General features: G+C 39.0%; 1 protein-coding gene across 2 annotated transcripts in view; it reads right to left on the bottom strand.

Annotated features, from left to right (window-relative positions):
* The window catches only part of med1 (mediator complex subunit 1), a 33,702-nt gene extending 21,302 nt beyond the window's left edge, over positions 1–12,400 (bottom strand). Inside the window, exons 1-4 of one of the 2 annotated variants that reach the window (XM_079476144.1) lie at positions 12,083–12,400; positions 4,996–5,102; positions 4,813–4,891; positions 1,948–2,002 (exon numbers count right to left, since the gene is read on the bottom strand). In XM_079476144.1, the coding sequence (XP_079332270.1) occupies positions 1,948–2,002; positions 4,813–4,891; positions 4,996–5,102; positions 12,083–12,179 (338 nt within the window). In that variant the 5' untranslated portion in view covers positions 12,180–12,400. The remainder of the gene's footprint in view (positions 1–1,947; positions 2,003–4,812; positions 4,892–4,995; positions 5,103–12,082) is intronic. The other variant, XM_079476143.1, reaches the window with a different exon arrangement.
* Positions 12,401–12,779: the final 379 nt, after the last annotated feature.

Raw genomic sequence — 12,779 nt, 5'->3', positions numbered from 1 at the left:
TTATTTCAGAACATTTTACTGAGTGCAGCTATGTGAAGTGAAGGTATCAAACACACACAAAAAAAAGCATCTTCCGACGACTAGCCAAGATAAAAGTTCGGTTAACTACAGTAGTTTTATGTGGACACATAAATTACTATTTAATAGTAAAAAAAAATAGAGCTATGAAAAATTTAAACTAATTTAGGAAAACTAAATGCATCATGCATAAGCGTAAGTTAGTTGTTTTCCTTTGAAATTATTCATTTTATTACCATTTTTATTTATGTTTCTTATTTATATTTATGTTTCTTATTTATATAGGGCAATTAAATGTGGTAAATGGGTTAAGTGATCACAAATATTAATGCATGCAATTTAGGCAAAATAAATGTAAATATTTCTAAAAAGGAAACAAATAAGTTATTTCATTTAAGAGACCTGTGTTATTTTCTCTTGTATTTTTAGTATTGCGCTTTAATAGAGAAAAAGTACTTATTATCTGAATGCTTGATTAATCGATGGAATAATTGGTAGAATACTCGATTATTAAAATAATCGATCGCTACAGCCCTACACTATACTATTGTATAAAACTTTACAATGATTCAAAGCATAGAAAATGTTAGACATAACATTAACTACTTTTTATTTGTTATCAGTGAAACTTTCAAGAACAAAAATCACTAAAGGCCTTCAGTTATCATGCGTTGTTGAGATATACGCGCCCAGAGAGTCGTCTCGCAGACAGAGTGCAAAATAGTAAACGGAGATTATTTCATGTCTTCTTACTCTGAAATGGTCATATAAACACAACATTACGTCAAAATTGCCATATTAGTAAGTAGCTTTGTAAAAATAATTGGTTAATCATTGTAAGTTGACCTGATACACCACGAGTACCTATTGGCCAGTCAGTATAGTCCTACCTCTTCTTCAGACATTATGTCATAACGAGAATATGTTTTTGATTAAAGACTACAACTGCAAATTAATATTACAAAAATAATGATGTTCATGGATAAATCATTTATAATAATCACTGCAACATTGTTAAATATTTCATTTCACAATGACTTTACAAGGAGCCTTAACCTTTGTTTTTCTACTAACAAAAACACTTAAAAACCTCCAAAAATCTTTATAATGTGATCATAATAAAGAAGGATTTACATTCGTCACTTGAAGCCCACATAACAAGTTTTTTCATAAGGCTTTACAACTGCTGTCATGAATCAGACCTCTGTGGCTCTCTCTGATGGCCACCGGAGGGCACCCTCTCCTGAGTATTGACTTTCCCGGACTACATTTCCCATGCACCCCGCATAGAGACTAATCACCTGCACAGGTGTTCTCCATGATCTGCTCTACTTAAGCAGCATTCACACTCTTACTCATTGCGAAGTCTTGTCCCGGCTGACATTTCTAAGCGTTAACCTTGATATTCTGTGACCCTTCTGTGTATTATCCTGGATTGTTTGACTACTGTTGATTCTCTGCCGCCTGCCCTTGTGACCTTGCTCTCTGGAACTTCGACTGCTTTGCTGCCAGCCCTGACTCTTGCCTGGTATCGTCTCTGTTAATGTTCTGCCTCTGATATTCCTGCCACTGTTGTTTGATCACTGCCTGTTTGACCCTGATCTCGATTATTAAAAGTTAATCTGCAAATGGATCCACATGCTTCATACCCCTCACTACAACTGCATTACGATGGATAAAGAATGTCCTTTAAATGCATTATAAATATCGGATTCGGAGAAAGAGTTTACTAAAATAATTATCTAACTTTCTTTCGTATTGTGGGTGTTCATTAGTTTCGATACAGTTTTTCATTTATTTGGAAAGTTTTGTTTTTATTTCCGGTAACGAAAATAGTTTTCATGACAGCTTTATGAATAAGCCTGATGCCGCACAACTGCAAGAAGAATACACATAAAAAAGAAAGAGAGCAAATAAATGAAAACTCACATGTTTTGGCGAGCAATGGATTCCAGACGATCGGTCATTGATGACAGCGAGGACACTGAGGATGTAAATGAGAATAAAATGAGAATAATACGCAGTGTTTGTGTCTTTAGAATTTACTTTAATACTGTGCCTCAGAGGTAGTCAACTGTATTATTGCGTACTCAAATGTCTTATACATTAGGTGGGCATTACAGATTAAAGTATGATTAGTTCTCCATCGGAGATGTCCCATCAGGTGAATGAAATGAAATATTGCAGCTGTCCCTTTGAAACCTTGTATCTTGATATATATTCTATAATTTTATTATTAGTAGGCCTTTATGTTTGTCACTGGGTTTTGCGAATGTCTAACCAATAAAAAAACAGCATCAATCAAGTACTTTTAGAGAGTCCTCCATGTTGCTATTTTAAGTGTAAAAACACATTTACAGCCAGGGCAGAAAAAAAACTTTTGTTAAGTTGAACTTAGAAGTTACTCTCATTGAAACTTGTAGGTAAATGTACCCGACTGATGGATGGATGACATAATAATACCACAAGAGAGAATGCAGGGTTGCCAGGCTTTTTTTGGCAAATCAATTATAAATATGTATCTATCTAATGTACATGATATTATATTTACAAATGATTAAACCAAATTGCCTGTTTGTGATATTTAAATGTCGTTTCTTACCTTAGAACCAAAGGTAAAGCGCTTTTCCTCGCAGAAAGTCTGCATTCGATATCACTGAGCTAATAAAATATTTCAAATTCATATTCCATGTCCACTTTTTATATCATGTGGCAAGAAGCCGTGTAATAAGCGGGATAATGTACAAGCAGCTGACTGTTATCGCGAAATACGCCCCTTCAGTGTGATACAAAATCCTGATCACACTGTCGGGACTTATTTCTGCGATGATAACCATCTGCCTGTACATTATCCATTACATAGCATTGTTATACTGTTTTGTGCTATTCCATCAATTTTAAAAGTACTAAACAGAGCAGAACTGACACACAGTTGTGTTTCATTCCTAAATAAATCAAGTGTTTTGAACCATTCAATGACCAAAGTCAATGATTCAGTGAGTCAGTCATAAAGACACTTGCTTTGTTTTTGAATAAATTAGCTGAATGATTCCCTGACTCTGAATGCCAGCCTACTGGCAGCTTTGGTTGTACTTTTGAAATGACCATTTCACCAAACATTGCCGTATAAATTAAATATGCCACATTTTAAATTAGTTCCCATGTCAAATGTTTGTGGTATACTGTAGTATTTACTATAGTAAAATGTAGTTTAGTTCCTAAACAGTGTAGTTTTTGAGTCTTGAGCCTAAAGCATACTACAGTATTTACTACAGTTTATCCAATTAATACTACAAAAATACTGCAGTGTGCATTAAGTAAGTATAGTAATACTGTTATACATTACAGTATACTACAGTAAATACAAATGCATTGGGGCTGCGCGATAAATTGAAACACGCACAGGATTTGACAGTTGGCTGCGATTTTGTGTGTGTAGCTTGTCTGTGAAAGTACGGTTAAATGCGGCTGCATCTGAAAGCCAAATATACCCTGCAGAAGAAGTACCATAACGTATATTCATGAAATGTATCACCTATGCGGACCAATTAGTTCTGACTTCTAAAAACCTTAGCTTTGTATACTGTGGTAGGCCAGATGAGACTGGTTTTACTGCGCTTATGGTTTTTGCTTCCATTGTTTACCTCATTTGTCAGTCCCCACAGGATTGTTTGGAAATTTTTGGTGATTTCTGGGGCCAAAAATGCTACATTTTGCACAGGCTTTATTAAAATGTTGTGATAAAAATTGCGGGGGGTTTACAGAAAAGGATTTTTTAAAAACTACTTGAATTGGCAAATATGGTTCTTCTTTAAAACTACCACCTGTGAAATAATTATTAATGCATAACTTTTGATTAAAAGTCATGCAGCAGATTCACACTAAAGTTCTGGAAAGTTTAAGGCCCACCCAAAAGGCTTTGACTGACAGGTCAAGCAACCAATCACATATCGTTTCATGCTGTTTCATGTTTATGGTTGTGGAAATGTCTATGCAATGAGTTTATGCCATGAACCTTGCACAATTGTGAGAAGACAGCTTTAGTTGATTGTGATGAATGTTCATTGACACCTAAAATAACATGATGTTTACAACATTATGTTGTTTCCAGGTGTCTTGTTTAAGAACGTTACACACACATCTGGAAGGCTGACTTGACTCAAAGCCACTAGCTTGCAACCTTTTGCCAAAAAAGCGTAACGGCTAATACTAACGCCTACAGTGGAATGCAGGAAAAAATACCAGAGGCTATTTTTTTAAATAGATGGCAATCGATGATTTTAGCAAAGTGTTACAGACCCTTCTATAGTATCTCTCTGATTGACTTTTGGAGTAGGTTGTAACACGACATCACATGGTGCGTCTTTGGCCAAATTATGCGGAACAAGTTGTTGCAAATTTTGCAGTGTTTGTTTGAATATGAGATAAATTCTGCGACATTCACAACATTTTGCATATATGCTTTCTTCATGGCATTTGTATGATTGGTATTGAGTTTTTCATATAGCCATACATTTTTCTCATTATTAAAGTGTTCAGAATTGGGACTGTTTTCATCTCGATCTGTGTATTTAGAAAATGTTGGTTTCTTTTCTTTAGATTTGAACTACCACAACATTCAGAGTATCCTGATACTATTTGGTATTGTTATATAGGATCATTCGACAATATGACAACCCTATTCCATATAAATAACTCCATGAGCCTAGGACATAATCAAGTATTAAATATATTGAATTGATTGATTTTATCAGTACTATATCTAGAGTAGAATGTTTTGATTAAATGTTGTACCTTTTAGAGCCCTCTGAAGCGTCTCTAAACAGTTAAGCAGAAGTTGGTGACCAGCTGTATTCGCCACTCCACGCTTTTCCTGAACAGTCAATAAATCAAATGCTCATGAGATGAAAAACACCAAGATGGTAAAGAAATCTACCTTCCTTTCTTTCAGAAAGCAGTTCTATGGGAAGGTCTTACCATAGCTTGTCGGACCACCTTACTGGTCTCCTGCCAAGAGCGGGATGAGTTGTGTTTGGCATGTAGTCTTTCCAGCAGCGCAGTTACACGGCTCTTTTTCTCTGCCTCTGTCAACACAAACCACATAAGATGACATCATAAATTTAATGAAAAGCATGTACCAGCTCTGTATACAAACAGACGCACTTCGGTAACCCTCGGTATTGTAGAATTTCTTTCCAATACATTTTTAATGGGAATTAAGGGATCCACAGTATTACCAACAATAGTAAAATAGGCTGTGGAATAAATAAAAACTGATGTAGCTAGAAAGAGTGATTGGTTACTTAAAGTGGGGTCATCCTCACTAGAGATGCTCTCTAAAGGTGGTCAGTGTATCCTGTTCATTAATTAGACTATGGCTGTGTGCCATGGTTTCTGTAATTTGTTACATGTTCCTTGGTCTTGTTAGGTGGACTTTAAGTTTGTATTTGTCCCTTCCCGTTTCCTGTCTTGTTCTTTTGTTCATTGGTCCCTTGTTGATCATCTCCCAGGTGTGTCAAGTTAGCCCTCATTAGTCTGTGTATATATACTCCTGAATTTAAGTCCTACCGAATTATTGTGAAGTTATCATGTAGTTAAAAAGTTAGCAGGCAGATGAGAACACAACAGTGTTATGCCGGAGGTAATCGGTTTTCCGCAGGAGACAGCATCACACAAATTTGGCCGATGCCAATTACTCAAAAAAATATTCGGATCAATCGTCGACCTCTAGCCAGCACCAGCAGAGGTCAGAGTTTCCATAACTACTTTTTTGCTATATTGGTTTGTTCCTCGCATAAAGCTATTGAATGAAAAAAGAAAGACGTGGAATATAGTGCATGAAAACTATTACATTGTTTTCATAATATTTATAGTCATCTTTAACTCACCCTCAGGCAGAGTCCTGCACGGGTTCGGGTACCCGCGGGTACCCGACGGGTGACCCGCAAATTTTGCTAGAACGGGTGAAAAATATCCAACTGTGTCGGATACGGGTGCGGGTCGGGTCGGACAAGGGGGAAACACGGGTCTAAAGACGGTTTTAAAACAGTCACGTGCAAACGTAAAAATATAGGCCTATGCATATTTTAACACATCCACAAGAATATGTCTGTATTTCAAGTTGATAAAATAATTTAAAATCCATATCAGTTTATTTATGCCCGCGCTTTCCCAGAACTCTCTATGCCTACTTTCACTTTTAAAAAATCACAACCGCGCGATCTGCCGGCAGTCGTCGAGATGGATCCTGAGGAGTTAAAGAAAAGAATAGCTAGTGGAGATTGTAAAGTTGTCGACAATACCTCATCAAAAATCAAGTCCAGTGTGTGGGAGATATTTGGAGTTATCTCAGATGAGGAAAACAATATTGTGAAAGGCTTTGCTGCATGCAAAACCTGCCTTAAGGTTTTTGTATTCGATAGCCGCAAATGTGGAACTTCATCGCTGAGGAAACACGCAGACAACTGTGGTAACAAACCAAGCAGTTCTATCGAACAGTATTTTTCAAAGGGAACAGAACTTAAGGTGCCTCGTAGAGATGATAAGGACACCATAACCAGACTGTCTGTGAACTTTGTATGCAATGATATTAGACCCTTTGAGGCAGTACACGGAGAGGGTTTTTTTGCATTAGCACAAGGGTTGATAGATGTTGGTGCTCGAGCTGGTCGTGTGGATGCTAAACAACTACTGCCTGACCCTACTACGGTTTCTCGTGGAGTTAACAAATATGCAGAGGAGATTCGCCAAAAAATAATCCCAGAACTTAAAATGCAGTTGGGGGGGAGTAATGGAGCTGTTACCTTGGACATGTGGACTGACGACTACAGAAAAATCGGCTACCTTTGTGTTACTCTGCACTACATAAACAATAAGTGGGAGCTGATCGAACGAGTGCTCTGTACCTCTGAGTGGGACAGTTCACTGCGTAAAACGGCCGACAACATTAAACCAGCAATCGTCAGCGCATTGCGCAAATTTGGCATTGATGAATTCTACTCCAAACTGGTCTACGTGACAGATAGGGGCGCAAATATAGTTGCGGCCCTGCGTACAGTGACCAGATTGAGCTGTGCTGCCCATATTTTCAACACTGTCCTGTACACTACATTCAAACCATCCCAGGAGGATACGTATGGAGAAGAAGTAGCAGCTATGATTGACTCTGCCAAGTCACTGGTGACCTATTTCAAGCAGACCAACCTTCAGGCTCGCCTGAAAAAGACTCTTAAAAACTCTGTAGAGACTCGGTGGAATTCCCTGCATACAATGCTAGAGTCTATCAGCAGTCAATATGAAGACATCCGCACACTTCTGGAAGAGCGAAGGGAAGTTAACCGCCTCACAAACTTGGATGAAGAGGCTCTCTCCGACTTTGTTGCATTCCTGGAGCGATTTAAGGAAGCCACTAAAGCTTCAGAGGCATCGAAAACCCCAACGCTCCATCTAACCATTGTTTGGTATGAGCGCATCAGACGCCATTTGCAAGCTTCTTCAAATGATAGCATGACCATTTCCTCACTGAAGGAGAAATGCCTCAGTATTCTCCAGGACAAGTTCGACATTCATCTTTTACATAGACTTGCAATGTTACTGCATCCTAAACTGAAAAGTTTGAAGCTACTTGCTGACAGTAGTGAAGTGACAAGCGTGCACAGCGAGTTGCGGCGACTTGTGAAAGGTCAGTGTTAATGCAAAGTAGGCTACACAGCCTAGGTTCCATTATTAGACATAGCCAAACTTAACGTTACCTACATCTGCCTATACAATATATAACGTTATTTTGCACTGCAATGTTTGTTTGTTTGTTTACATTTATCATAGACCTCAAGGATAAGCGTGGAAGTCCTGAACAGCAGTGCCACCGCCCCCCACCGGAGAAGCGAGTTCGAGTGTCGGCGGACACTTTATCAGACGTAGAAGATTCCAGTGACGAGGCCCCGCAATATCAGGACGAAGTGGCTGCTTACATCGATCACAAAACGCCAAAAGATGACCCTTTTGACGTTTTGTCATGGTGGCAAGATCATGCTCGCCTTTTCCCTTATATTGCCCAGATTGCGAGGTCTATCCTCGCCATCCCTGCATCCAGCGCTGCAAGTGAGCGAGACTTCTCTTGTGCTGGATACGTTATCCAGGAGCGGAGGAGTCAGCTGAAACCGTCAACAGTGGACGATGTTCTTTTTTTACACAGCAATTTAAAACACCACGCCACCACAAACAGGATCTAATCCCCTCGGGAAAAGGTACAGGCCAAAATTGCCCTCATTAGATATTGGATCCACGTCTCAGCCCCAATTGTAGGCTATAGTTAAGTAGCCTAATGCACAGGCCGGTTGGTAGCCTAAAATGTTATCACTCAGTGTTTTCGTAGCCATGTTCTTCATATAGCCTATAGGGTAGCCTAGCTCTTTTGACAGCGTAGGCTGTTGTCATTGTGTTAATGGTCGTGTGATAACTTCTGTATGACCTGGCAATAAACATTTTTGTAAGTGTGTCTAAAATTTGGCTGGCTAAACTGATTTTATTTCGGGTGCGGGTCGGGTGTCGGTTCTATTTTAAGCAGGTCGGGTCGGGTGCAGATTTTAATAAGTGCTAGTGTCGGAAAACGGGTCGGATGCAGTTCCAATGACTGCGGGTACGGGCGGGTGCGGATTTACAAAATCGGACCCGTGCAGGACTCTGCCCTCAGGTTGTTTTAAACCTGTACATTTATTTGTTCTGATGAACACAGAGAAATATATTTGGAAGAATGTTAGGAAAACAAAGAGTTCTGGCGCACCTTTGACTTCCATTTTTCTACTATGGTAGTTAATGATGTCCCCAAACTGAAAATTACTAACATTCTTTCAAATATCTTTCTCTGTGTTCATTAGAACAAAGTAATTTATACATGTATGAAATGACATGAGGTTGAGTAAATGATGACGGAACCTTAATTCTTGGGTGAAATATCCCTTGAAGCTTTATGAGTAACATGCAGCTAACGCACAGGATCAGATTTTGATCGGTCCCGTCAGTTCAATACCAGATCCAGCAAAAAGGTCTGTATTGACCCCCAATATCACATCCCTAATATAAAAGGCACTTCCTACAAAAAGTACAGAATACAAATAATTTAACCTCACGCAGTGTACACTGCACAGAGCACAATAATATAAACGAAATGCCTTTTATAATGGTGGTAAATGGCTGGTAAACACATGATTATTTCACCAAACAGTGTCAGTCAGTGCTCTAAATTTGTGAGCCGCACAATGCTGCAGTGGGATGAATAACTATTTGAGACAAATGAGTATTTATTTACATAAAATGGTTCTTTTATTACTATTGCGTGTCATTTGTCATGGAGTAATTTTACTGAATTTAATTTTCAAAAACAACAACATTCATTAATATTAAATGCAGTCGATCTATCATCGCATTACTCTTAGTAAAGAAAGACTGACGGCGGTGCATTTCCACAGAGCGATTGAGCGAGTCTCGGCAACTTCTCTGCTAATTTTGACAAGCTTTGGCAGGAAACGCTTTCCCGTTCGTATGGATTCCATGTCAGCAGTCATGTCACCCTGTAGCCCAAGACATGTTGCCCACTGGAGCTAAGCAGGGTTCAGCCTGGTCAGTATCTGGATGGGAGACATGCTAGGAAAACTAGGTTGCTGCTGGAAGAGGTGTTAGTGAGACCAGCAGGGGTTGCTCACCCTGTGGTTTGTGTGGGCATCCCCTGGCATCCTGGCCAAATTTGCCTATATAGATAATGGCCTGCCCATATGTACCAATTGGCTTCGTAATTCTGTCTCCTCTCCACCAATAAGCTGGTGTGTGGTGGGCAATATGGCTGCAGCCGCATCATCCAGCTGGATGCTGCCTGTTGGTTGAGGAGATTCCCCTTACATGTGAAGCGAAACAGATACTGTATAAAAACATACTCCAAGGTGCTTCATCTCACTGTTTTCCGATTTTTGTTCATTTCCTATTTTCTATGCACAAACCATAATTGACAATATATATATAAACCATATTTACTTTTCCTCAATGGATATTTTTTCATAATAAGAATTTACTTAATATTAATGAAGAACTGATAAGAATAAGAGATAAAAAACTGAACAAATGTCACTTTAATTAACCCTTTTCTTGTTTGTACTCATCTCACAAAAGTCTAAGATCACAAGCCTGTGAATAAAATAGTACTTTCACTTTATTCTTGTCTGTTCCTGTTCTAACATTGCTTTATTTTCTGAAATGTTAAACTAATTGACTTTATCTTGGGTCTGTAGCATTAAAAGAAGTTGGTTAGTTTATTTGAGCTGCAACTTCAATGAAAAGTTAAAAATCTTATAAATGAATACTACTCTAAAGATCTATATGTATCATTACATTTTTTGTGTTAGTAAAGAATTGACTCAGATAATCACATAGATAGGCAGATTTATTATTTTTTTATATTTTGGATTATAAAAACAAGTAGAAGAAGTTGTGTTGAATATCATTTTCCCCAAGTGAAATTACCATAGTTTTAACGTAAGACAAGCAATCAGGTTGAATGGAATTTACGTTTGTTTAACACAAAGTGAACCCCTTGATCATGAGTTTAGTATGTGTCAGAGTGTAGCATCACTGTTAGCATACATACCCCAAGTAGACTGGGAAACTACAGTGCACCTTATTGTCTGTACAGTATATGATGCATGTGTTGCGCGTGCAGTCAGCGGATATGAGTGATGGGTGTCAGTCAGACTCGTGGTACAGTGGACCCGTGAAAGACAGGCTGTGCAAATGCACGTTTACATGTTTACTTGATGGTTGTGACATATTGACGTTATTGCCTGCGTCACGGGCAACAGAAGATCGGTAAGACGTGAGACTGACCGGCTGGTCACCGGTCCCGGCCGATCATGCGGAAAACCGTCCGATTCCAGTCTCTGGACGGTCAATAGGGGCACCTCTACTTTAAAGTAGCCAGGTTCTGCAGTAACACAGCTGGTAAGCCAATTCAGCCATTAGTTTTAAAGGGGTCATATGGCGCGAATACGTGTCTTTGGTATGTTGCCCATGCATGTATTAGACACGGAAAATTGCAAAAATCTAAGTATTTTAAAAGTGAATACTCACCCAGACCTGCCTGAAACGCCTCGAGTAACCACACCCCCACAAATCTACATCACTTCATAGTATGACTTGACTAAGACCACCTACATGAAACGCTAGTAAGGTGGCCATACCTGTCAGTACAATTGCTTTGGAACCTGATGTTCCAAATATGGTAAGAGACGTTTACATTTCCGTCACACGCTTGCAGTATTCGACCAATCACTACGCACAGGTTAACTGGCCAATCATACCACACCTTGCTTTTCAGCGCGATGAGCTTTGTAAAACATCTGCACATTTCAGGGGGCGGGACAGAGAGGAGATACAAACATGCACTGTATGTGGAAAATACAGTTTTTTTTTTAACTTAAATCGTGTGCACACATTGCATTACTTTTAATGCCATGTCACATGACTCCTTTAATCGTGTTGCTTTGATACCGAAAATAGCGATACAATTCTTCCCTTACCGGATATAGGAAGTGTGATAAAGGTCTATGCTGGGGCGATGGGAAAAACCACAGCAAGCAATCCCCCACCCGTGAAAACCACCTAAGCATGCTTTCAGCTCTGTTCATTTCGCGATCACATTAACTTTATTCCTTTCACACTCCATGCCAAATAAACCGCGTCCGAGCCCACCTCTACCAGCGGGGGAATTGTGCCCGCACGGTACAGATATAATAGTGTGAGCAAGCCCTAATGTTTTGTTAGAAAGCACTAACGTTACAGTGCTAGGGATTTCAAACAATAGGATTCTCTCTCTCTCTCTCTGTGCGTTATTTATCTAGACGCAAGTCAATTCCATAGTAGTACAATTATTACTATGCATAATCCATTTAATGTGCAAGAATCTTGGAGAACACCATGGCACTTTTCTGAAGTGTATACTCAATATTAAATCTATAATGCAAGCAAACATTATAATAAAAAAAGCGTTTATGAGGAAAGAGAAAAGTGTGTACATTACCGGACCCCTCCTCAACCCGTAAACGGTCCGACGCCGCTGCTATGCCATGAGATGCGTCTACTCCCGGACTGCTGCTCCGCACAGAAACCGCCGCCATTTTCAATACTTATAAACAGTAACTTAACAGATATCAGACACACACGCAGATGCTCTGAGCACATACATTTAAAACAAACATTCGTGATGTTCGAATAAAACCAAACGACGTCTACTTTAGACTACGAATACACTGTAAACGCTAAATGCTGGGTTGAATGCACACTCTTGGATCGATTGTACTGACGTCATGATTGTGCGACAATTCACCCCTTCCCCCATAGGGGATATTGAAAACTAGGATATTTTTCAAATAATTCCATTTTGTCTGAAATATAACATAGTGATCGAAACAAATGTTTATTTCCCCAAACAATAAATAAATAAATAAAAGTAAAACAATGGAGATACACCCCTCCCTGTGTAATGTAGTACAATAGCTGTGTTTTATTTCGAAAGGCTTCGTCCCAGAACTCTTTGGAGGCCACATCCTCTGACGGATACGTTATGCGGAGGTCCTCAACCTAGAATTGAAGAAAAGGAAGCAGGTGGTAGGCCTTTTTTATTGCCTCACATTAAATATTACAATAATGACAAACATGTGGATTGAAAGTAGTACAAAGGATACAATTCAATAGTTTGCACAACATTACATATGTAA

This window comes from Barbatula barbatula, assembly GCF_947034865.1.
Source record: "Barbatula barbatula genome assembly, chromosome: 16".
Classification (NCBI taxonomy): domain Eukaryota; kingdom Metazoa; phylum Chordata; class Actinopteri; order Cypriniformes; family Nemacheilidae; genus Barbatula; species Barbatula barbatula.
The sequence above is the reverse complement of the archived record's forward strand: the minus strand, read 5'-3'. Positions and strand labels throughout refer to the sequence as shown.